This window comes from Vidua macroura, chromosome 3 (genome assembly GCF_024509145.1).
Source record: "Vidua macroura isolate BioBank_ID:100142 chromosome 3, ASM2450914v1, whole genome shotgun sequence".
NCBI classification, from domain to species: Eukaryota; Metazoa; Chordata; class Aves; order Passeriformes; family Viduidae; genus Vidua; species Vidua macroura.
The window spans coordinates 2,671,981-2,698,185 of NC_071573.1; the positions used below are offsets into that span (position 1 = coordinate 2,671,981).

At 43.5% G+C, this 26,205-nt stretch overlaps 1 protein-coding gene across 1 annotated transcript; it reads right to left on the reverse strand.

Annotated features, from left to right (window-relative positions):
- Window positions 1–1,724: 1,724 nt before the first annotated feature.
- Window positions 1,725–25,907, reverse strand: STON1 (stonin 1). Its single transcript, XM_053973851.1, has 4 exons — window positions 25,840–25,907; window positions 13,177–15,153; window positions 6,339–6,541; window positions 1,725–5,956 (listed from the first exon to the last, which is right to left on the reverse strand). Exons 2-4 carry the CDS (start codon window positions 15,137–15,139, stop codon window positions 5,882–5,884), a joined length of 2,241 nt encoding a protein of 746 aa, XP_053829826.1. The 5' UTR covers window positions 15,140–15,153; window positions 25,840–25,907; the 3' UTR covers window positions 1,725–5,881.
- Between the last annotated feature and the right edge of the window lie 298 nt (window positions 25,908–26,205).

Consider the following 26,205-nt stretch of genomic DNA (forward strand, 5'->3'; position numbering starts at 1 on the left):
TCCTCGGTAAACTTTTCAACTTGACTTGGAGAGGCATCAGTTCTCCTTAGAGACAACTCCGTGCAAACACGCTGTGATTGCTGCCCCCTCCTGCCAGCTCCCGGCTCACTCCCCACTTCCTCTCTCTTACCCCACTGCTGGTCACTCCTCACACATCTCTTCCATTCCCAGCACATCCCTACTTCCGACCTTTTCCCCCTGCACTTTTACTGCTGGGAATGGAAGTGAAAGGTATTCTCAATTAAACCAAAAAGGCCATCACAGTGCAAAATAATACTAGATTGTACCCACTCACAACCAGAAATACCTAATCACACTGGGATTTGGGATGGCAAAGCAGAAGGTTGAGCCAATGCTTTTCTTTTCTTATTATTGGTGAGGCTTCAGCAGGGAGCATGAGCACCACTTACAACATGTTATGCTTGTTATTGTAAAAAATTACTGGTTGTTTTTGCTAAGGAAAGAATAGCATGTACAAGGCATTGCAAATACTAGGAAGCTGTCCCAAAATAAATGTTTTCATGTTTTTACTTACATTCTAGCAATCTGCCATCTCATTTTTTCATGTCCCTGATTCATGTTGTTCACTGATACTTTTAAACATTGCACACAGTTTAAGCTCTTTACGTGAACCATACTTTTGCTAGATACCTGCTTTCCATTTGCAGGTGCTCACTGAAGGATAGCACACCACTGAAGTGAAAATGGATGTTAACTCTATTTCCTGGTGGTTCCCAGAATAGGTGATTGCTTTGCTACAGACACCGCAGCACAGGACAAGTGGCACAGTTATTTTATTCTTTAAGCCCATTCTTTGAATGCTGCCTCATAAACCTCTTGCCTCATTCCCATATTTCCCCACAGAGGTCTGTTTCCCTAGTAACAGAACAGACTTTGAAATTTGTGAAAGTCTTAAACAGTTGTCACTGCGTTATATTCAAATACCCCAGAGAGACCAGAGGGAGCACTCAACAGGAAAAAACACGGCATTCTTTGGGTTAGTACTGCTAGGAAATAAGGCAGAAAAGGGTCTGCCATAAATCATGAGAGCCCCCCAGAGTGCTGCATCCAGCTCTGGGACCCCCAACACAAGATGGACACAGACCTGCTGGAGAGAGTTCAGAGTGTGGCCACGGAGATGCCCAGAGGGCTGGAGCAGCTCTCTGTGAACACAGGCTGAGAGAGCTGGGGCTGCTCTGCCTGCAGAAAAGCTCCAGGGAGACCTTACAGCACCTTCCAGTACCTAAAGGGGGCTACAAAAAGCTGTGACAAAAGCAATTAGCACTAGGACAAGGAAGAATGGTTTTAAATTGAAAGAGGGCAGGTTTGGATTAGATGTAAGGAAGAAATTCTTTACTGGGAGGGTGATGAGGCACTGGCACAGGTTGCCCAGAGAAGCTGTGGATGCCCCACCCCTGGAAGTGTTCATTGTTGGCTGGGACTTTGCACAACCTGGTCGAGGGAAAATTGTCCCCATGCATGGCAGGGGGATTGCAGCTGGATGATCTTCAAGGTCCCTTCCACCCCAGACCATTCCATGATAAATGTAATATAGTGCATTGCTGAGCTTTCTGCAGCCAGCTTTATCTGAGTGATATTCCCCACTCACAGGCAGAACTGTTCTTTCTTATGAGCTGCAATACCTGATGATCAAGATCAACCAGTTAATTATAGTAAATTCAAAACTAGCTTGATACATTTCTAGTGAGGGGACAAGAAACTGCTAGTTTGAAATACAACTTTATTTTTTTAATCAATATGCAATCTACAAAATGTTATTACAAGATTATCAGCATGATCTCTTTGCATTTATACTGACAAAAGACCCAAATAAAATTATAGTTTCCATTAGGAGTAACAGCACTGTTTCAGAGTTATCAAAATTATTGCTAAGAACTACTAACTGCAGCAGTTAGTTACTGCGTTAAGTCATAAAAAGACAAATAAATGCAAAATAGAAGTATGGACACCAATACCGCAGCAAAGAAGTCTGCCAGGTAAAATAAACACAACCAAAAGTAACATGTGAAAACATGTGTTCAGATGTAAAATACTTCTGGACAATTAATACAGAATCTGGAGGAAAACAAAGCAAGGAACATAAGGATGACAGTGGCTTGGTATCAAGCTCAATGGAGTACATCATCATCCTCATTGCTTGAGAGTTTCTACCCAGGGGCAACAGAACCATTGTTCCCAATCTCTGCAAACCTTCAGCTGTGGCATCCATAACACCTCTTTTCTTACCCTTTGTGCTCTCTTCTGGTTGGAATAAGCAGGCATTGCAGGTTTCTTACTGACATAAAAAATCATCTACAGACCATTACCACTATTCCTTTCTTCTTCTTTTTTTGCCTCTCTTTTATTCTTAAGAGACTTTGATGCAGATCCCATTTTGTCAGTTAAAAGACTTGCACTGACTTCAATGGGTGTTTGAATCCAAAATTACATCAAGTACCATTTACCTGGAGTAATACAATTAGCACGAGAAAGATGAACGCAAAGATAAAGTCTGTCGGTTTCAGCAAATACGACACTTTGTAAGTAAGGCAAACACTATAAAAATAGTTGTCCTCATTGATTTCTGCTTTAAATATAAAATCTCCCAAACCCTGCTGGTCCTTTGCGAAGGAAACACAGATAACATCTAAACACTGGCCTGAAGTAAATGTTAGTGAAATGTCAGCATCTTAAGTGACCCAGGCAGTTGGAAGCATTTCAGTGACTGCAGGCACTCGCTGTGGGAAGCAGAGATCAGACACGTGTGAAACCTGGTTCCTCTCATGATGCCAATACCTCATGGGTTATTTAAAGCTCCAGTCCTTCTGCTAGCTGGACACTGCTTATGCATCACAACAGCTTATAGCAACTGTTCCTCATCTCCATTCCCCTTCCCAAAATTACAATTAGACTACTTGTAGCCAAGATTTCTGAAGAATTCAGAGCCCATATGTTTACTCAGTATCAGCTGCTGTAGTACTCATGGAAAATGTTAGCAATGAGTCTTAAAGTTAAGAATATTTGGTCAGTAAGTTATGCTCAAGACAACACAGAAGAAAGGAGAAGCCTGGTTATTTCTGGTTTGGCATGTTGCAACATAATAGGAAGTTAGAATTTGATGGCAGGGGAAAAGAGTCAGACAACCCAAATTTTCTTTCATTAAACTGCAGCCTATTTTTAAATATTCTGACATCAAGGCATATGAACATCAGTGTGAGACTGAACAGGGCAATTATTCAATCTTAGGCTGCACTAATTGTCAAGTTTGAACTGAAAGCCATGTATTAAACAGAGTAACTTTCTTTCAATGTAGCAGTATTTCTGTGGAGTTAATTCCCTGTTATCCTGATCCAATTCTGATTAAAGTTAATTATCTTGCAACCCTCAAATGAAAATCCAGGGGTTTGCAACACAGATAAAGCTGTAGCTCGACCTTTTTATGTTACTGAGTTCAGTAAGTCTGAATGATCATTTGCACCTTAACACCTTAATACAACTCTCTAGCAGGAATGGTGACTTGTAAGGTGGTCATTCACTATTAAAGCCACTCACTGCAAACAGTAGCTTGTATCTTGAAGGGTCAACACTACACAGCCTCAAACACATCCTGAGACACAGCAGCCACCTGAGAGCACAACAGCAGCCACAGCTCCTGCAGGACCTGCAATACCACCAGGTACCCAATGCCCAGGTGAGTGCTGTGAATGGAGATCATAAGATGAAAGAGAGATGGAATGGAGATATTCAGGTTCCTTGTTCTTAAAAACAGAAAAAAAGGGGCCAGCTGGGTGAGACAGAGAGCAACCACTGTTAACAGGCTTACTGAATTAGCTGTTTAATGCCAATCAAAACAAGTCAGCCTCAGACAAAGGTAACTACAGGTAATTGCAATGCATATTTTGCTTCCTCTACCTCACTGAGCAAAGAGGTTAATAAATATTGTAGCTGTAGTACAACCATGGACTTCAGCAAACTGCAGAGCTTGCCATGTTGCCAAGTATAAACACTTTGCCCTGGTGGCAACGCTGTGCCCCTTGGTTCAGCTGAGCAGAATATAAAGCAAAATTAAATATTAATGAAACACACCAAACATGACTCGAAGGTGCTAATGGCTTCTCAAGTCAAAACACAGACAGAGGAGGCAACAGCTGAGACATATTTGGATCACTACTATAGTCCAACGCTTGCTTAGATTTATAACAATATAATCTGCTAATAAAAAGGGATATATAGAGAAGCCCAAATACCATAATAGTCTATTTGGGGCTTTGGCAATGCAATACCCATAAAAAACCTGCCCTCAGGACTTACTATAGAATCTATTACCCATTTCATTCTCAGCTTCTGGATGGGGGAAAAAGTTTATTGTGATGAACTAGGTTCATATTATGGTCTTCTGTTTCCTCAGACTGGTAATTTTCTCTGTGTATATCCCACATATTTCTACTTTTGGGGAATACCATTTATCTGTATTTTTACACAGTGTTCATATAAACAGTTACAAGCTGTACAAAATATAAAGTGAGGCAGTGCATTACTATATTTTGTTCTCTACAAATTTAGTTTGAAGTAGGGCTAATTTTAAGAAAACTGCAGCCAAAAAAAAAAAAAAGGGTATCACGATCACTTTTTAAATTCATTGTATTGTTATAGACCTGGAATTACAGCCTGCAGAAAATGGCAAAGGAGATAATTGCTGAAGGGAAGTATTAGAACCTTTCCCTAAAGGCCAATTGTTTGTTGAAAACACAATTATCACATTGACATTAGTGATTAGTAGCTCAGGCTGCCTGATGAAGCGTCACAGCTTCATGTCTCTTGTGACAGTCCATTCCTGCATTATTTCCCCATGGAAAATGCCTTTAGAGCCAGGAGCATGAAAACATCTCCCTTTCCATGCATGTCTTAAAAGTTACTCAAAGCTGCAGCTCCTGCAGTTTCCATACCAACATCTGGAACTTGCATCCTAAAGGAGACACAGAGCAAACAGCAGCAGCCAGTCTTTTCTCCAGCTTGTGGGGGGAAACCTCCTCTGGTGTAAATTCTCCAAGCCTCAGCAGATGATATGGGCTTGGACTGATTTACACTCACTGAAAATCCACCCCTTATCTCACTTGCTGCAGTAGTGAAAAAGAGCTGTCTAATGTTGGCACAGAAACTTCAATCACATCTGCCATATGGAGTTTTTTGCCCAAGAGATTTCTTTGAGTGAACCTAAAAAGTGCTGAGGAGGGAACAGTTGCAGACACAGAAGAATCAAGAGTGTTATTGCAGAGGACCCTTTTTCCCAGTGAAATCACCCAATTTCCAACTCATTAATTAAGGCTCTTGTTGAGAATATTATTTGGACTTGTTCTACTCACATACATCAAGGGGTACCAAAACATGAGGGACTTTAGTTTTCAAACAGCACTAAAAAATGTAATTGGTCCTTCTGGACCTTACACAGGTGCTGGTAGATCATAAGCACTCTGGAAGTTTTCATTACCAAATATTACATGTCCGAGTGACATAAACCCTTTGAGTAATGCCATTAGGTTTCAGTAGGGAGTATGAAATCATTCCCCAGTCAGAACAGGAAAATAATTCCCCAGATACACAACAGGAAAATAATACATTAGAATCAGTCAGTGAAGTGCTCACATCCTGCTGCTCTGACAAGGAGACCTTACTCATACCAGGACTCCCACGACAGGAAGTTTACTGGAATGCAGGCCAGTCAAATGAGTACTGATTTGCAGACTCAAACCCATAAGCACTAAAAAAAAAATTCAATGACCGTGTTTACCCTAAACTAGGTCACTGCGCTTCTTCTAACAATAGAATTTCCTATGTAAATTGATTCCTACTAATCTCCTATGACGGTGCCTCCTGTCCTCTTTCATTGCATTAGGCAGTTGCCAGCCTTAGCTGGGTCTTCTCCATCAAGCCTAATCCACTTCTTTTCAATTTCAACCTGGAGGTAGAAAACAAAAAACAGCAGGTAGAATTAGCAAATAACTGGACACGGAAAGTGTGAACTGCAGCAACAGCATGGAAAAAGGCTTTGACACAAAATCAAAATATTTCCAGACCCAACAGATTTCAAAACCACTACTCCCAAAAATAGCTCAAATGGGGAAAAAAAAAAAAAAGCTGCATTCACAGTTCTATTTTTCAGTCTCATATTTGATCAGACAAGGAATTATTACTTAATGATTCTTTTGCCCAAAGTCATTATAAAAAGTACGCGCAAGATATGTTTCGAATACAAAGCATATTTGCTTTTCAGATACTGTATGGGGGAGCAGGGAGGGACAAGAGGAGGAAAAACATGGAAAGCATAGCCATGAGAATACCTGGCAATTGTAAAAAGCTTTCTGAACCACGTGTTTCTGGGGCTGCAGGTCGCTCTCTATGCCCAGGGACTTCACTTCTGTTCCCGAGGCACAGGTATCATGGACAGCAAACTGGACAGTAGCAAACGGGTACCAGTCAGATGGTATCTCCTGGTCTGATCCCAGTTCCAGTTTGTAAGAGAGGCTGTGTGGATGATCCAAACCTTGGGAAAGAAAAACAAAAACACCACACCATTAGCAAATTATTTTTTCTTTGTTTAGGTTCATCTCCTAGCAAGAGAGCACAGTTTTATCTTTTGTAAACACAGAGCTGTTGTTTGATACAAGGTTATTCTATCTATAATCTTTTGCTATTTGGGCATGAGGTGGCCCCTTGTTCATTTTCTGTCTGCTTCAGCACACTTGTCACAGTCATTGCAATTTTACAAATTAATTTACACAAGATTTACCAGATCCTTTCAGCTTTTCACTGAAAGAATATTACAAATGTAGGGTTTTGTCGCTAAATCCAAATTATTTGATGGAATCTCAGTTTTCCCTTAAAAATACATTTCTTAGTCTGACAGAAAAATAAAAACTGGAAGGTCCCAATGTAGCCAAGGCAGAGATGCTGCCCTGTGTCCAATAACCCTCTTTCCAGAGCTCTGTGCTGTAGAATTTTTACTGCAGTGCTTATTTCAAGTACTACAGCTATCTAGTGTACCATCATTTATTACACTATGTCCACAGCAGGAAGATAAAGGTGCAGCTCAGAGTGCTGCTCAAACAAGATGCATCCCACCTGCCAGGATAAAGGCTACCTGGAGTCCCTGTCTAGTTTGGAAAAGAACATAACCCCATTTCTTAAAAAAAAAAAAAAAAAGTACTGCTAAAATAACTGTGGTGTTATAAAGCAGAGTCATTAAGGATTTGTGCAGCATATTCTGAATTACTTTAATCATCCTAGGGATGATCCTAAGGATCAGCTGCTTCAGCATTTCTTACATGTGGCAATGATAAGGGCAAGCACTTCTCCTGGCACACAGGAACACAAGGTGAAAGCCTGCTTCCCAAAGCAACTGGAGTCAGCAGACTGACTGTGTGTGTGAAAGCAGGATAATACAATTTAATATAATGAAAAGAATCCTCTCCAAATTCTTCAGGGCAAAATGCAGCAATTCTTCCTTTCTCCTTCTCTCCAGGATTTTAATAATCAGCATAGACAACTAACTGTGCTTTGGCTGCAGGCAGGAAAAAAAAAATAAAAAAAGAAGAAGAGAAAGGATTGACTGTATTTTGTCAAAGGCAAGCCTGGCAGTGTATATTTGGTTTTCATCCATTACACTTAATGGAATCTTGAAGTTCAGGAAAAAATGTCCCATTCTTTATGCACTGACTTCCTCCAGTGACAGGAATCAATTCCAGATCAGAATGAAGGAAATACTGAAGATGGAGTTAACATTAACTGAGCTTTATCCATCCCATGGGAAAAATCATGCTAATATTCTACATCCACAGGCCCACAGGCATTTTGCAAGGCAAAAATAAATAAAAAAGCTGCATCTCCTTTGCTCCTAGGAGCCCTGGGCTGGGTGCCTGTCTGTGCTGCAGGTTTTCCCTGTAACATTACACAGAGCTCTGGGCACACCTCAGGAGAGGGTCCTGCAAGGCACTGGAGCACAAAGATCCCCATTTTGCAAGGAGTGCCATGCCAGGGGCATGCAGCATGTGGCTGAAGTCTCAGGACAATAACACAAAACACAGAGACAAGTAAAACTGTAACATCAGGGACTTTATTATGGAAATAGAGGAGGGAACAAAGCCGGAAATACGGATTACAGCCACCTGCCAATGTCTTGAGAATGAAACTGGAGCACAGAACAAGCGTGAGGAGGAGATGGTGTTTCATCACTCGTGTACCCAGGGAGAGGCAGATCTCTGTACCTCCATGATGTGAGCCTTGTCCATGATCTGCTGCTGGTCACCTCTTGCTGTGTCCATTTCTGCTGCACTAACACTCTCTTGGTCCACAGTCCCTCTTCCAGACTGCCCAGACATGGTGGAATGAGCTTCTGTTGATGCGGGCCTCTTCCATCCTTGACTCCTCTATCATCCCAGCAACAGGACACCATGAGGAACATCCTGTTCCAGAGCCACACTGCAGGATGTCAGGCCATCTGAACTGTGCTCCTTTTGGCTCCCAGGACCTGCTCCCCTTTCCCATGGTGGTGCCAGGATGCAGCTTGGCAACACACTTGCTTCACCTGCTCTTCGTGCTGTTTGCTGGGTTGGGCCTCACAGACTGCACAGTTCATTCCCACAAGGGAAGCATCCTGGGCAGGACAGCAGGAATTGCAGCACCAAAATGGCATGGCATGTCTTGTCCAGGGAAAAGGCCAAGCCCTCTGGGGCTGTGGTTAACCAAGGACCTGAGGAAAAAGCGTTTGTTGCTTGTAGTTAATTTGTGGTAGAAGGCAACCAGCATACATCTAAGGGCTTTTGGAGATCAAATTCAGAATCTTCTTGAGGTTTTTTGGGGGAGAGGCCTATGAAGAAACAAATAGCAATGGGAATTGTCTAGCAAATTATTCTGTCTTCTGAGAAATGGAATCCAGGAATAATCACTGCTTGGAATTTTCCTGGGATGGTAAATATTGGATAACAGATGTCTGCTTGAGTCCAGGCATACATGAGCCATACCTCTTGGGCTGTTGCAGATGGTTTCCCTGCTGGACACGGCATAGTTGTGATTCAGGACAATCCAAAGAAACCTCTGGGTTTATATTCCAGCTGACCTACAGCCATAAGGTGCTGGGATGCAGTGAATTCTGGGATGCTTCCTTTTCCTTAGGTAGTGACCTGCAAAGGCAGAGATAAGTTTGGGATTTGGATGAGAATGGTGCCTTGGGTCCTCTGGAGCAGGTTCCATTGGACCTTTTTGCCTATTCCTAAAACACAGGGTTCCCCCAGCCCATCTGTCATTGTACCAACACCAATGTCAGAGGGAAGTACTCACCCCTTCACTTGTGGAGAAGTTCTTCTGCCACTGCTGGGCTGTGCTAGGAGTGCAGAGCAGCTTCTTCCCGTCGGCTGACAGACGACAGAGTGACTGACCAGCATTTGGAAAGACTCTGAACATCCCCCTAGTTTTCACCTAAAACTGAGAAGTTCTTTTCATCTCTGTTCCATGAAACCACAAGGCTTCCCAGGCCCTGTGTTACGCTGGAGTTAGAAGAAGAAAGAGAGGCTGTGTGTAGAAGATCCTTTTGCAAAATAAACTGTAATGCCGAAAAAGCCAGGTGTTGGCCAGAAGGAGAGAAAAGGTGGTGCTGTGGAAAGACAGGTGGGATGGAGCAGGCACACTGTGCTAAGGTGACATATTCAGACATATTCAAGATGACTTGTTCAAGCCCAGCTATCCAAAATGTGGCCCATCAGGCACTGTCGACACATGACCACCTGGACTGATGAAATCAAACCACTCCTGAGAGGCAACCAGAAAAATCTGGGGAGATTACTGAGCTTTTACTGTCTAATTTATGAGACAGAAACCCTGCAGTTTAGGTGTCTGTGAAACTTGTTAAGACTTCTGTGAATTGAGAGATTTTAGTCTACCCTAGTCTGAAAATCTGGCTCTAGTTTCCTAGAAATATTCCAAACTCTTGCTCTCTGTCTACAAAGAATACCAATAAAAAAGCCAAAACAAACAAACAAAAGATCAGTAAAACTATGAAACTAGATTCCAAATATCATTTAGAATTCATACAGCATTTCAAAAGCAATTAATAATCCAACTTTGCACTTATTAACACAGTCTGGCCCTTTTTCACCTGTATAAGTAGCATTCAAGCAACCTTGATCTGAGAAAGGCTCATGAAGCAAAGCAATTTAAGACAAAATAATGTACTGGTTATCTTAGTTATGTAATAATTCCATTTTTGCCAAAATAGGTCCAGTTCTAAAACTCTTACTTTGAACATGAAAACATAAACAATCACTAAGGACAGATTTACATACATTAGGGTTGTTAGAAGTTAATAACTCCTGCAGCTATGTCTAAATGGGTACATTTATGCAGCCTGCTGGGAGAAGTGCATAGGGAATAGAGGAGTGGGACAGTACCACCACCAAGCACCAGCTCACTGTGGTGCCAGTGCCAGAGGGAGGTGGCTGGGCAGGGATGGAGCCCGCCTGACAAAGCCATGGCTTTGAGTTTCCACCTGGGCAGTTTAGAAAATAAGAAAAGCAGCTCCTGGTGGTTCCTGGGAACCACATCACCTCCCACAGCAGAGTCCATGCACAGATGCAGTAACAAGGCTGCCAGCAGCCACAACCTCCTCAAGCTCCAATTTGCTGTCTTGTTTAATCCCTGCTTCCTCAGTGGCTCCGTGATGCAGAATGGAATAAGAAACAATCAGCTGAATTACTGTTGCCTTACAAAATGGCTCAAGGACAGAGGTGTCCTAACAGGAAAAAATCACAGAGCTCAAATTTACACAGCAAGTGATGAAAGCACAGTGCTTTGCAGTTTAATCTCTCCCTTGCACTCTGGGAACTCCCTGGGAAGCAGCTGACACAGCTTCTCCACTGCAAAGTCTGGCCCCAGTACTGTGCTAAAATCATAATGTGTTCTGCGTTTCCTTACACAATTTCACAAACATAAGACTCAATTTGCAGAAATTTCACTGGATCAGCCCTTCAAAGCTTTTTTCCTTTCTTTTCTCTTTTTAAAAATAATGCTAAAATTCTGACTCCAAATACAATATCTCTATATCTGAATAGGCACAGGCAGCTTTTAAAAGTCTGGTGTTTCTTGCAGCTGCTACTGACTTCACTTGGCCAGCACTTTTCCAAGAAAACACTTCAGTAGAATCCAGTGGATATTAACATATTTCAATGTCTATAAATGGAGCCACAATATAACTGTAAGCAACCTTTCCTTCTCCCTTCCTTTTTTTTTTTTTTTTTTTTTTTTTATTTTAAGAAGCCTTGGACAAAGCTTATTTTTCCGCCTGTGGTAAACACATTATGAAAGTTTACATATTTCTATTAGTTTGACTGTCTCCAGACTTTTGGCACGCCTTGGACACAACTCTATTTTTAAACTCTTAACTGTGTACAGAGCACTTGATATAGAGGTTTAAAATTTGACTGGGCAGTATTACTACCAAAATGTTTTTTCAAATGCCCGAACATTTCACAGAGACAAATGATTCTGCAGATCTCAGCTAGAGGAATTATTCAAATGTCAGAAGTTTAAGCTACTGCTAGAAACTAATGTAAAGCTGCGGAATGCCTCAAAAAAAAAAAAAAACCCGGTTCCTCCTTTCAAATAACTTAAATCTGAAGTTAATTGTGCACATCAAAATCTTCAGGTGAAAGGACTGCAGGAAATTCGGAAGACTTACAATCTTCTTTAAAATTGCCCACCCTGCTGACTTGATTTTACAGAAGCAAACCTACATTAAATAGCCAAGGATACTAAAAGCTACCCAAACAGTCCTTGGGAAAACACATGGGCCACAGCAACATGGTGCAAATCTCTGAAACCTGGAGCACAGGACAGGGATTTGGAAGACCTGAAGAATCTTCTTCTGCCTTCTCATTCTCCTACATCTCTCCACCACTCCTCTGCCCTCCCTGTCCATTTTCCAGCCTCCCCAGCCCATGCCCTTCACTTCCTTCCCTCTGTCATTGCTCTTCCCCCACCATTAGTCCTGGCTTAGTAGTAGAATGTCTGAAAGTGTGACTTAAGAAGGTAAAATCTTTTCTGGACATTTTAAAGAGGCAGTTAGCCCAGACAGGATAATACAAGACTAGTGCAATCCATATGTTAGTAACATACAGTTACCCCCTTTTTCAAAAGTACAGATTTTACAGATATTTTACATTAAATGCTTTAACAGGTGCCCTTGTCTTACACAGATTCCCCAAAGCCTCAGGTACACAAAATGCAAAGGATCAAATGCCCTCAACTCTACAGAACTTGAAGCAGGATATGTATTCCTCAAGAATTTTTATGCCTTTAGAAAAGTACTATGTCTTTAGAAAGGTACTGGTAATATGACTAAAAATTGGAATTTTAAACCGAAGTATTTCTATTTTTCTTCTTCAAAAAGAAGAAAATTCCCATTTTTCTTCTTCTTCAAATATTTTCTCCTTTAAATTAAAGTAAATTAACTACTTCCACGTGTGCAATTAAAAACGTAGCTGTTTGTACTGCTGCCAGTTTTCAGTGAGAAACCACCAGAAAGGAATGGGAATAAAGTGGGAGGCATTTTTTGTCAGTGCAGTTATTGCCATGAATGTACAATCTCAATGCACAAACCCATGAAAGAGGTAATAGAAACCAGCCTTTGCAAGAGCACAGCACTTCCTGCAGCAAATTTAAGCCCAGCACCTTCTAGTTCTGTATCATACCTACCATTTCTTCAATGATGCTGGAAAGCCAAGACCCAGCAGTGACAATACCCCCTTTTCTATTAGCTGTGTGATGCTGGGTGAACAAATCATTTTACCAACTTCTGCTTCCCATCCCACCCATTGCCTAGCTGGTACAAGGGAAGCATAAACCCTTCCCTCAGCCTTACAGCTACAGACTTGAGGTTTACTCAGAATGATCAGCTCTGCTTCCATGATACCACACACTTGAAATGACTGACTCGCCTCCATCAAATAAATTACAAAAACATGGCTTAAAGAAACTGCTAAGCCTGTATTCTCTTTTTCCTAAAAGATTATTCTGGCTTCTACCAACAGCATCCCACAGATTAAAACCCAAACCACGGCAGCTGATGGAGGTACACAAGCATGAACCCAGTGAAGACACACACCCAAGCCCCTAGCACAAATTATTTACTTGAATTTTTATCTGGAAGCCTGTCAATCTTCCACACCACGGCCCTGTAGGCGCTCTCGTATTTTGCTGTTCCGACCGAGACTTGGATTACGGGGTCAGACTCAACCTCATGCAAAGCCCCAAGGCACGCTCTCCTATTCATTTTCGCTTTTAGGGACTTCTGCCTTTGGAGGTTCATAGTCCAAAGTGCTTTGATCCACTGTGTGGGAACAGGAAAGCGTATCATAACATTTTCACAGTATTTCACAGAGGGTAAACGTGCCGGGATCTGAGCAGCTGAGGACATGTTTATGAAAGCCTGAAGTTCAATGTATGCCCCCTGAACCACCACTGCAGCCTTCACAGAAAAGGGAAGGTCTTGCCCGTTGTAGCGCGTCCTGAAACGCATCAGTTCCAGCCTGCAGGCGTCCGGGGGTGTAAACTTAATAATCCGTGACTGCTCAAATTCCTGTGCTTTCACACAGTTATGGAAATGGCAGTCGAGAATATCGATCCACTTCTTCTCCTGCTCCTTCTCAAAGTAACGCTCGTCCCTCTTCTGGAGCTCCAGGTCGTTCAGCGTTAGAAAACACTCGGCACCGCCGTTCACAAAACACAGGCAGTAAACATGTGTGATGACCGCACTTTCTACGAGTTTTCCTTCTGCCTTAGTGACTTTCCCCCAGAAGTTATCCACTATTTCCAGAGTCATTTCTTGCTCTTCGTAATTCCTCTTTTGTCTGGAAACAGTAGGAAGTTTCATGAGCTCCTCCTCGACCGTCACGAGGAAGTCGGTGAAGTCGTTATAATCGGTGGTGCCCAGCTTCAACATCTGCTCCACCTCTGGCTCGTGGGTCACCTCTACTTTGGGGTGGTACCTCCTCTTCTCTGTGTAAGACACGCACTCGATCTTCACGGTGTGGATTTTTCCTGAGACGTTGTAGCTCTCCAGTTTGGGTTCGGACAGCTTGCACTGCGGCTGCAGCTGGAATTCCTTGAAAGGTTTCTCCAGGCCCTTTTCGTAATACATCTGCAACACCCCTCCAGCCAGGACGCTCAGGTAAATGGGGCCCCACTGCCGGGATGACATCATGTTCTTCTTCTCAGGAATCCTCAGCATGAACGGCCACCCATCTGATTTCTGGCTCCTGAAAAGGCTGCGTGGGATGGTGGGGGAGAGCCTGTGCCATGCGTGGGTGCTGGAGGTGGGTGGGTTTTCCACGGCCTCACAGCTGTCAGCTTGCAGGTGTTCAAGCCTCTGACAGATGTAACTGAAGGAGCCCTGGTTAAGGCTTTTCTGATCATGACATGTTTCTTTGTCTCTAGCATGACACCCGCTCCTGTCAAGCACTTTGTCCTTCCTGTGCATGCTAACATTAGCTGGCGACATGCTGAGGGAGCACCCTTCCTTCCAAAAAGGACTGGAAAAAGCACAGTCACTGTGGAAGTACGGGAAGTGTCCTGGAGCCAGCTCCTCACAGTTTCCTGGTGGGTTAGGGCTTCCTTCATCTGCTGATTTGGAGACCAAAGTCTTACCTGGATGGTCATTAGGTGAGGAGTTCAAAGGAAGGCTGCTGGGTTTCTGCGAGGCTAGGGATGAGCAAATCCCGGGGGATGGAGAAGGGTTAACATTTGATGGCCATTCAGGGATGGGGTAAAGCATGTGAATCCCAGACTTGGGAATGCAGGGGTTTCCTGGGTAGTCTCTGGTAGGTGTAGTAAGTGGAGAGTTGCTGGGGGGCCCAGGACTTAGGTAGAAATCAACTACAGGAGATGAGAGCGGAGTGCTGCCTGTAGAGGATGACCTACTTGAAGACTCATGAACACTGGACAGGTTGAGCTTAAGGCCATTTGGTTTGCAGCTGCTCTGACTGTCAGGTTTCTGAGGTGACTGGAAGAGAGGCTCATCATCAAAGGTGACCCAGTTTGCTGGATTTGGGGAGCACATCTTGCAGGAGAAACTTGAGGCACTTGCACAACACATCACCCGCAGGCCATCTATGAAGAAACAACAAACATGAATCAAATCAAGCTCAAATCACACAAAGCTCAAATCTGCAAGCAGTTCACAAATCCAACGTATTTTGTTTTACGTGTATAATCTGAGGTAGCAGTGTAGAAACTGATACACTGCCCGTGAATCCCCACTGCTCTCCCAGGCTGGGGATTGAAGGGAGCTTTAAGCTCTATGAGCTGTTAAGAGCATCTGATGTACAGAGCCTCTCAACCAGAGAGAGCAGAATGCCCCACAGCAGTACAGGACTGCTTGAATAATACTTTCAGTTTCATTATATACAACATAATACTATACAGCTTATGCATCATTTCAAATATGGGCAGAGATTTTTCCATACTGGGCATCTGCTCTGGGTAAGGTTTCCCCTCCTTCCCCCATCAAAAAAACCCAGCATTTTACTAAGAATGGTGTAGCTGTTTCCAAAAATAGAATCAGGAGGGAGAGAAGGGATTATTTTTTTGATGAAAAGCTGTAGCAACTCAGTGCTGATGGCAAAGGTATACATCCTGCTGTCATCAGGGCAAAATCCTGGATGCCTGCCAACCCTTTACATCAGTTCCTTCAACCCAGGCTTACGCTCTTGGAGACTGGACATGTTATAAGGAAGCATTGGAAAGGCATTAAACTTTTAAACAAGAAATTAGCCCTAAGGATGAGCAGTACATTCCTGCTGAGGAGTAGACTGCAAGCCTCCACCGCAGACAAAACGCTGATGAAACACAAGTCAAGGCCAAGTAACAGCACTCACATCTGCCAAGCACTGAATTGGCTGGTGGCCTGGGAAAAGGACAGGTCTTTAAACCAATTAATAAACTACACTTCATCAAACAAAGTGTCTTTGGTAAAGGGCTCAGCTGATGTCCTCTGAGCAGGACTGCAACCGGTAAATCATTAATCTTGCCTTCGTGGTTCTAAATTGTGCGCTGGAATTTAAATGCATCCTTATGCAGGGCATGTTGTCCACAAAGTTTGTCCTCCCCGCTACTCCTGCCTGATGAGGGAGCAAGCAAAAAATTGCCAGTGCCTGAGGAGGAATGGAGTACAATGAAACACCAGGGGGGCACATATAAACATCGCTCATTTGACGGAAAGTTACTCTTGTTCTGTCAGAACACATCCACATTTGCCTGAAAGCACAAGGAAGGCGGAGTTCACTTAGACAGAAACCACCTGCATGTACATTACTCCGTTAATTAATGTCAGCTAATGATGACTTAGAGCTATTGCCCTTCATGCACAGACAGCCACAGTCAGGCTGTTTAATTGCGCAGCACTACAGAATCACATAACCATAAAAGCCATTCTTTATCTGTAACACGTAGAGAACAGTTCGCTTCTAGACATGCTACAGTTCAGCCAAGTGAAACTTGTGCTACAAGTCTTTATTTTTATCATTATTTCTGGGGCAGTTTGTAGCCAGTAAAAAAGTGCCATAAACTGTGGCACAGTCTGCTTACTCTGGGGCTGAGCAACAGAGAGCTCTCAACAGAGGGGGACTCTGGTCCTTCATTAGTTTTTGAACTCTCGACCTTTCTGTTCAGAAAAAAATATTTGCACTATGCTAGTTATTTTATAAGCACTCTAATCACCACTTACAGAAAGAGAGAGAGAAAAGGAGCACACAAGTACAAATTACTATCATAGCTCAGACACACACAGCTACCAGTGTATCCTTCACCCACACAATCACTTCATCATAAAGCGCAGCAATGGAAAGAAAAATCACAGCTATTTGGTCTTTGACTTGGTCATCGTTTTTTCCTCCCATATCACACCCTTCTCCTCCTCTCCCTCTGGCTGCCACCATGGCTCTTTCAGCATTAATTATTTCTAGAGCTGAAGTTTCAAAGTTTTCAGCCCTTTTTTTCAAAGCCTCATTTGTTAAGAGCAGCTAATGTGATGCTGCTCGGGGTGTGGCTTTTTCCTGGAACAGCTGGGACACTGGGGCAGCCTGGTAGACAAGAGAACATAAGGAAACAGCCTCAAAGGCTGCCATTAAAAACTCCTCTGGCATTTACAAGACATAAGGGATGGCCAGAGAGAGAAAAAAAACATGCTGTGGATGGAAGAAAAGCCTTTCTCTGCAGAGGGGCTCTGGGGATGCTGCCACAACCCTCCAGTGTGACCACAGCCATGCTCAAGGGGCAGATCACACAACACTGAGATGCACCAATGGAAAAGAAATCATAAAATCAGGTGCTTACAATAAAGTACACATATGCAGACTTTTTCCTTTTCTTGTTAGAAATGGAATTTTTCAGTGTCCTTTATTATTCCCAGATGTTTGGGTTGTTTTTTTTTTTTTTTTTTCCCAAGGTCTGTTACTATTCCCCTTTTAAAATGTGATGTTGCAGATTATTTGGCAGGGTTTTTTTTCCCATTACAAAACAAAAAGATGTTTGAACTCCACCTGCCAAACATTTAACTTCAGTCAGTAAGTGTCAATGAAGAAAACCACTTTCCCAGATGGAAAAAAAGTGGAAAAAACCACTTTCCTCTGCAGTCACAAAACCCTCGGTGTACCTGTCAGAGGCTGCAGCTTTCACCTCTTGTTGCTGTTGCAGTTATGTGGGAATTTTTAAAAAGAAAAAAAGATGCTGATGATAATAAAAACACACATGCAAGAAGTGTTGGAATAGATAGTGGTTCCCCTACTGTTGCTCACCAATCCCCAGAAATGACTACTAGGAATGGAGAACAAAAGCCCAAATGGATTTTTACAAGTTGATTGGATGATGTCATGCTAATAAAAGGAAATGCAACCTCTTGTGTATTAAGGACAGCATCACTTATCTAGTATTTTCTTTAAAAATCAGTCTTATGCTGCTTTACTCACTTGTTCTCTGATTCTTTTACATCTGCACAATGCAATAAAGTAATGCTTTCAATTTCTATTTTGTCCTAAACCGTGATCCAAATTCCTTCCTATGAACTGGGACGTTTTTCCTTGAAAGCAAAATAAAATTCAGGCCTCAGGATGGATGTGTTTTGCCTCCAAAAAGCAAAAGTCTCCCATGGGACCCACATAAATGTAACCCAAATGCTTTGGGTAAAAGGAAAATGATACAAGACACCATTGATCACACATGTTATGTGGCCTGTGACATTTAAATTACAAGCACGTGTGGTATACCATGTTCAGATATGAGGCAGGAAATACCATTTTTAGAATATTGAAACTTCCAGTAAAAAAAAAAAGCTGGCTGAAATAACAGTTTCAGGTGTATTAATTCCAGTGAACCCAAAAGTTGCCATTCATTTCAATTCATCCTCTTCTGCCTGAAAACAATCTTCCCATTTATCAGATTAACACACTCCCTCAGCATTTAATGAGCAGTCATTGCGGCTTAATTTCTTCCTTTTAATACCTTGAGGACGGAAAGAAGAGAAATCCTAGCCTATTATTGAGAGATTTCGTAGGCTGTAGCCATCACTGGGTCCTTTGTTGCTTCAGAAATCCCAGATCAAATCTGCAGCAAAAACACGGCTCCGCTTTCGTGCCTCGCTGGGGGATGTGGTTACCTCTTCCTACACTGAGCACTAAGAACAGCTCCCTACTCACTCTAAGGTGCAACTCAAGGGATTGGCTTTGGCACTTTTAACCCTGGCTCCTCAGAGAGCTGAGGTTGCTGGCGTGCCACCAGCAATGTCCCCAGCCGTGTCACCTCCTTCACAGCAGCAGCACTGAACCTGCGGGGTGCACGACTGGGCCCCCTGCACAGCTCACTCTCCCTTTAGGGTCTTCCCTAAAATTTGGCACCAGTCAAAACGCTTATGTTTAAACATCAAGGTCCTCTTTTAAAAAATATTGGAGGAGCATGGGGTCAGCTAAAGAGGGACGTCAGGGAAATGCCTATCTCTGCAAAGCATAAAGTAAATGCAGTGTTTAACAGGCAGCACTCACACTCCCAACACAGAGGAAAGCATAATTGTATAAATACATTCCTTACTGCCTCTCTAGCTCCAGAGGCCATTGCATCTCCAGAACTGTTAAGCTACACATCCTCTAAACAAATTCCCTTTCTAACACCCAAGCACGTACCTTATGTGTGCCACTTGTTCAGTGGGGTTTAACTGGGTAAACACCAGCCTCGTTACTTGCTCCAAGCTCAAAAAAAAAAAAAAAAAAACAAAAAAACAAACCAGATTTATCTACATACAGTGAGATAAAAGAGTTAAATAATCCCTTCCAAACAAGCTGAGCTCTTCACATGAGCTGCTCTGCTTGTGGACAGTGCCTAGTCATTTTTATTTCCACCCTTCCAGAAAAACTATGGACCCCATACACTACTACAAGTCAATTTTATTTCCAGGAGCAAGGTTGTCTGTTGCATACAGGCCATATAGAAATGTAATGCAAAGCTCTGCATCCTGTGCATGCTGTGGTGAAGCTGCCCCATAACCACAGCATGAGTTGTTGCTGTTCCTTGTACAAACACCCAGACAATTCTTCAAGCATTTTGCCACAGAGTGCAATAGTCTCGCAGGGAAGTACAAGTGCTCTGCAGTTTAAGCAATAAAGCACATATGGTATATAAAATGCCCTAAATGTTTCTAAGCCCTTGTGACATCCAAGTAAAACATGGCAGATTTATCTCTGTGTTTTACAGCCATATTCTTTGTGTCACTGTTTCGGTTATTACTTAACTCTGCAAAAGAAAAAACTTGAAGCACAACTTCTGCATAAAATACTGCTTGATTTATGATGATTTGCCTCAAATTTTACTTTGATACTACATGTGGCTGCACTTCTATTTAACTCTGCTTTTTCCATCCTAGATACACATAAAAAAAATTCTCCAGTCTATACATCTGAAATAAACATAAGCAAAAGCCACAACTGATGGAAAATAGGAATTTCTTGGCATTTTCTTGTATTTGGGATATGGATTAAGCCTCCCACTGCATTACTCATTTTAGAAAATAAGGAACTGGTGTAATAGTCAAAAATACACTGACTTCAAAGTGCAATGTGACCTTTTATTTACATTGCTCACTCTCTGGGGCATAGGCACAGCTGGGAGAAGTTCAGAGCTTGCAGCTAATCTGTTTAATTTGGAATTCCTTACTCTTGGCCCCGAGAGCTGGAGGAATTAAAGCTTTCAGCTTTTGACAGTGTGCACGTCCCCAGAGCAAAGGCAGGCCCAGCTCTTGCAAACATCTCTGGCTGCTGCTTCCTCCTGCCTCGGGCACAGGGGGGTTACAAATCAGGTGCTTGGTATTTGAAGGCACAAGCCTGAAAAAATAGCCACTTTAAAGGGTATCAGCACAACCCATCACAATTCCCAAGCAGAGACAGCACTCACTTTCCTTGATAGGGAAAAGGGTTGGGCAGAGGCTGAAACGCTCCCTGGTGAGGACGATGTCCCAGGGTTTGGGGTGTGGGGGACCCCCCCACCACGAGGTCAGGGGTGATGGTGACAGCACTGCTGGTCCCTGCACACTGGGAGAGCATCTGGGATCCAGCCAGGGGGGATCCTACAGGTGCTGCATGATGGAGGCCTGAGGAAATTCCAACTGCTCTGCCTCTTCATGCTTTAAAAGGCTGCGAGCTGATATGAGAGTCACACCAGAGGGAAAACCTATGGGATGCTCCCAAATGGAGAATGAAAGAAAAGCAGCCAGAGTCACATCTCTGGTAACCGCTCAAGCCTGCTCAGCTGTGCCTGCAGTGGATCCTCCCCAGAGAAGCAGCTCTTCTTGCTGACAAGAGGAGGAGGTTGGAGGGTGAGGATCTTCCACTGGATGTGAAAATTTAGCACAGCTACTCAAAACAATTCCTGTCTTTGCCACGGATAATCACTCAAACCTCAGCTGTTAGGCACTGTAAAAAAAAAACTCCTTTTCATGTGCAGATCCATTCTGGGAGTCCTTCCCTAACGCTCAGATGTGAAGTCATTCCAAAGCTGCCTCGAAAAGACAACAAAACATCATGCATGACTGCTCTTGTGTGTAACACCATCAGCTTCAGCCCCTCTTCCCATACACGAGCCGTGATTCCCACACCCTCCCTCACCCCGCTCCAGCAGTCACATCACCACGGCTGAGTCACATCAGCTTTGTCCTTCACTGTTTTCTTAGTGGGGAACAGGAATCAAGGCAGAAAAGCCTAGAGACGTTTCACTGGGAGTGTCTGTCTGATTTTATGGAGACAAACCAAAGGTGTTTCCTAAAGAAATTGAGAGATTTTTACAAATCACGGCCGCACAGCCACCCGGGGTCTGCACCCTCTCAAGGATTTTTTTGCAGAGCTTGTTATGAGGGACATAACTTTCAGAATGAGATAACATAAACTAAATAGAATAAACTAAAAATAATATTTTTTTTAAAATATATTTAAAGAAAAAAAAAAAGAAAAAGAAACTAAAATAGAGATCTAGTGTAAGTGCCATCGGGAATGCAGAGGTGAAGCTGCAAAAGCAGCAGAGTCCTCTTGCCCCACAGGCCACCTCTCTCACCCGAGGGGAGCTGTAAGGTTTCTCTCAGCAGGTCCTGCACTACCTGCTGTGACTCAGCCCACACCCAGGCACCTTACAGAACACATCAAGCAGTGAATGTAACAGCGTGGAGAAAGAAGCCAGGCAAAAGTCAGCCTCCAGCTGCGAAACATCCAAGGCTCACAGGCTTGCAACATGCGCTTTCTGACCTAAAAAACCCAAGCCACAGCTGCATGTGACTACTTTGTTTCAGGGAGATGAAATAACAGCTGACATCACGCCATAAACTGCATAATTCTGGTACCTAAAGAAGAGCCACAGGTACACTTAGAACCGGTTTGGTTTTCCTTCTAACATAACCAAAGTGACAAAAAATATATTTATCTCTGGCATGTCTGTCAGAATAGCAACAGCAGTACTCAACACGAGTCTGAGCACCCTTCTTGAGTACATCAGCTCTAACTTCTCAGTCAGCTCCTGCAGATGACACCCAGCAGAGTTCCACCCCAGCATTTTCCTGTTCTCTGGGCAGATTCCCTGTCTCAGGAGGTGACAGACTGTCCCAGGTGTCACTAACACAGCTCTAGAGACCCGTGGTTCTGTGCATCTTTGGGCTCCAGGCTGGGAACAGAGAGGCAGGACAGGGGGCCCTGCTCATGCCCCGTTTGCTGGCAAATGGGATGGCCAGGAAAACCCTCAGGAAGACACAGGCTGCTACCAAAGACAGGAGGAACAGCTTTACTAGCTCAAATTAGAACTGGATTAAATCCTGAGAACCACAAAATGGTTCTTTATGTTTTAGTAAACTTCTTTAACAGAAAAGGCTCGTTCTTCCTAGAAGAAATAGCAAAAAGGCTGATGAAATCAGTATTAACTACTCAGTGTTTTTATTCTCTTCCTTTCTGGATATCACAGTATCAATATTAACTACTCTGTGTTTTTATTCTCTTCCTTTCTGGATATCACAGTATCAGTATTAACTACTCAGTGATTTTATTCTCCTCCTATCTGGATATCTGAAGACACATCTCTTGTGTGCAAGAGGTGACTGCAAGGTGTGATGCAAGACATGATTGCATCTTCTCAAAGCAAAACATACCATGTATTGTGAAAACTTCTTCGGTTTTTTTAAAGCTAGAAAGTGCTCACTGCAAACCTGTGACCCCTAAAAGTTTAGCTGGAAGTTAGTATTTGATCTGTGCTGGTGCTGTACTTAATTTCTTCCCATCCTGTGCATGGACAAAGTAGGTAAATCATATTTAATTGACTCCCCTGTGTTCCTGTCACATGTAGAACACACCTCCCACAGGGCCCACTCACATTTAGCTCCCTGGGCTAGTCCTGCTTCATCCTCTGAATCACACTCCTCTTCTGCATCACCACAGTGGTGGCAGAGCTTACACCCCACAGGCACATTTTGGAGAGCCAAGGGACAGTAGGGGTTCATGTAAACTGTTTATTGACACCAGCTGTCGTTTTACTGTACAGAAGGTTTGCTGGGTTCTTTTAATAATAATAAAAAAATAAATGCTCTGGCCTAGAAGAGACAGGAAAATAAATCTATTTTTATTTGCAGCATTTCTGCAGGTCACTAAGTTAATGGAATATTACTGCATCTACTGAAGCATTTTTTTTTAACTGTGTTTAGGAAACATGTTATTATTAGGAACACACGCACATCCCACAGAAGTGCTCTGGTCACTGCAGCTCTGCACAGGACTCTGGCAAGTACAACATCCCAAACCTCTCCCTCTCTTCTCCCCCTGGGCAGAGACAGAGATTTATAATGGACTAAGAAGCAGCAGAAATGCAGCTATGGGTGGCTGTCCCACTTCTGTAATAGCAACAACTTTTTTTTTTCTTTTTTTTTTTTTTTTGGATGAAGCAGCTCTCTGGATTAAAAAAAAAAAAAAAGCCTGAATACTTTGGCACAGGGATCACATATCAAAATATTAAGCTGGCTGTGGTGAACAGAAAGAAGTTGAAGCCTGGTCCTCTGCTAGTGTTTGCAGTGTCCAAGGGAAGGGAGGGATGAAATGCCACAAAGAATACACAGCACAGAAGAACACTTTAAAACTTTTGCCTCTAATCTCAAAGTGATAAAAAATAGGGAAGCTGACAGAAATACCGTATTTAGGAAAATCACTGAACAGCATAATAGCCCCCCCCCCTTTTTTGTTTTTTACTTTAGTTTTAGTTCTGAGTCAGTTTTTATATCTGCCCTTAAAACTGCCTCATGCTTTAGAGCCCAACAAACACATGGCAATACCTTCCTGGAGTATAACCCATGACATAAGATTCGTAGAGGTCTTCTAAACATGAAAAGTACTGTCTGACAGCTGTCAGGAGCATTTTCTGACAGAACAGCTCTCACCTGATCTGTGGGATACTCCCCTTCTCCCTGCTGTAAGGCTTACAGGAATACTAGCACTAAGGAGAAGATGTGCTGATTAAATCCTTGTTTAGTTGGGTGCAAATACTGTTAATAGCAACTGCTGACAGTCATGTCAGAAAGTGTAACTCACAACACAGACACCAAAAAAAGCCTCATTTGGCTTCCTCTCCAAAAGCCTTTTAAGACAGACACGTGGGCAGCCTGCTTTTCTAAAGCAGAAGACGTCAGCTTATATTTATACCAATCAAAAACAGAAGAAAAGGAGTGGAGGACCAGAGGGATCTGGTTTACCCAAACACAAAAGCCAAACACTGCCCAGGATCGTGCATCTCTGTTTTCATGTTGGAGTTCACGTCCACACGCCAATTAACTTACAAACCAACATTAACTTGCTATTCAGAGACCATCAACAGGCTGGGCCACTAAGTTTACAAACCTTTTGAATTGATAGAAAATAACACTCACTACATATTCATGAGGGAGAAGGAAAACAATCAAAGCCGGGCATGAAGCAAGGACCTCATACCTGCCTCGGGGCAGGTTTTCCCAGGGGTATAATTTACAACTCCAAGCCCAGGTAAATGCAGTCTGTGGCCACACTCCCTGTTGTACAAATTCCTCTCGAGCTCAGCCACGGCTGGTTACAGAGCGCAGCGCTGAGCTCTGCCCCGCTCACACACAGAGGCAGGGAGGCAGCTAATCTTTCCTCACAGCGTTTTCTCCCATTGCACAAATCAGACAGCATCAAGTTTTCTCTTCAGCTACTGCTTTTTCTTCTTTCACAGCTACAGAAGAGTCTCGCTCCCCAGACAGGGCAAAGTGAGTTAACACCAAAATGTACAGCTCATGTTTAAAAGCCTCAGGCTCCAAAACTTCTGTTCCCTCCTCCCCGGTCAGTCATTACCACTCTCCCCCCAAAAAAAGCTAAGTGCTGTTTGCAGAGAAATCAGTCAGGGTTTCTCCACCTCACAGAAAAAAACACTGGGGAAGCATAGAATTGTGTAACTTTCCCTTGGGTCCGTAGAACAGCTTAGTCAGCAGTTTTCTCAGCACACTTGTTTCCCACAAATATCAGAACAGCTACACCTTAAAAAAAAAAACCTTACTGCAAAGCCCCCCTTCGGTGAGCACTTACCTAAAGCCAGAAAGGGGATATTTTCTGCATTTTTTTTTTCCTCATTTACACCTTAAAACTCCATCCCCAGGGTCTGCACTAGGGGGACATATGGTCAGTGCAGTTTAAACATCCCAGCCCTGTGCAGCACATCCTCTGCATCCGCTCCGTGTGTTTTCCCAAAGCCCCCGCTGGATTTATGGGAGAGATTTCTGCAGCCACGCTTTCAAACGCCCTGACCCTACGTGCATACTTTAACATCATCAGCCGAACCACTAAGAAAACATGAGAAAAGCTCCAGGAATTCAATTCGCTTCGAGTATTAAAGAAAAACACTCCTCGCTTGGCCCCAACAAGGCAAAAGTCATGGGAATGCGATCCCTTAGGATGCCCGGCACCCAAAGCCTCCCGATTTCCGCCGTGATTCACAGCCCCGGGTGCCCCTGGGCAAAACCACCCCCTTTTCCCCACTTGTACTGGAAAAGAAGAGGAGAGGAAGAGAAGGAAAGAGGAAAGAGGAAAGAGGAAAGAGGAAAGAGGAAAGAGGAAAGGAAAGGAAAGGAAAGGAAAGGAAAGGAAAGGAAAGGAAAGGAAAGGAAAGGAAAGGAAAGGAAAGGAAAGGAAAGGAAAGGAAAGGAAAATGGGGAAAATAAATTAAAGAAAAAAAAAAAAAAGAAGAAAAAGGAGCAAAATATTTTTGTTAAATGTATCATGTTCTTACACCAAAACAAAAGAGCCCCATCCGCCGGCCCGTTTCAAGGCAGAACTTCGTGGCTGCGCCTCAACTACCGGGAAAATTCCTCTTCGGGCGGAGTCCCCCCCGTGCCCCGCTCCTCTGGCCCGGCTGCCCCGGGGCAGAGCCGCTCCTGAGCCGCTCCTTACCCGCTCCGGTCCCGCTCCCGTCCCGCCAGGGCCCGCCCGCCGCCGGGAGCGCAGCAGCGGCCGCGGCCGGGCCGGGGGCGGCGGCCAAGGACAGGCCCCGCCCGGCGCATCCCGCGGGAGCATCCCCCGGGAAAGGCACGGCATCCCCCCGGGGAAAGGCACGGCATCACCCGGGGGAAAGGCACGGCATCCCCCCGGGGAAAGG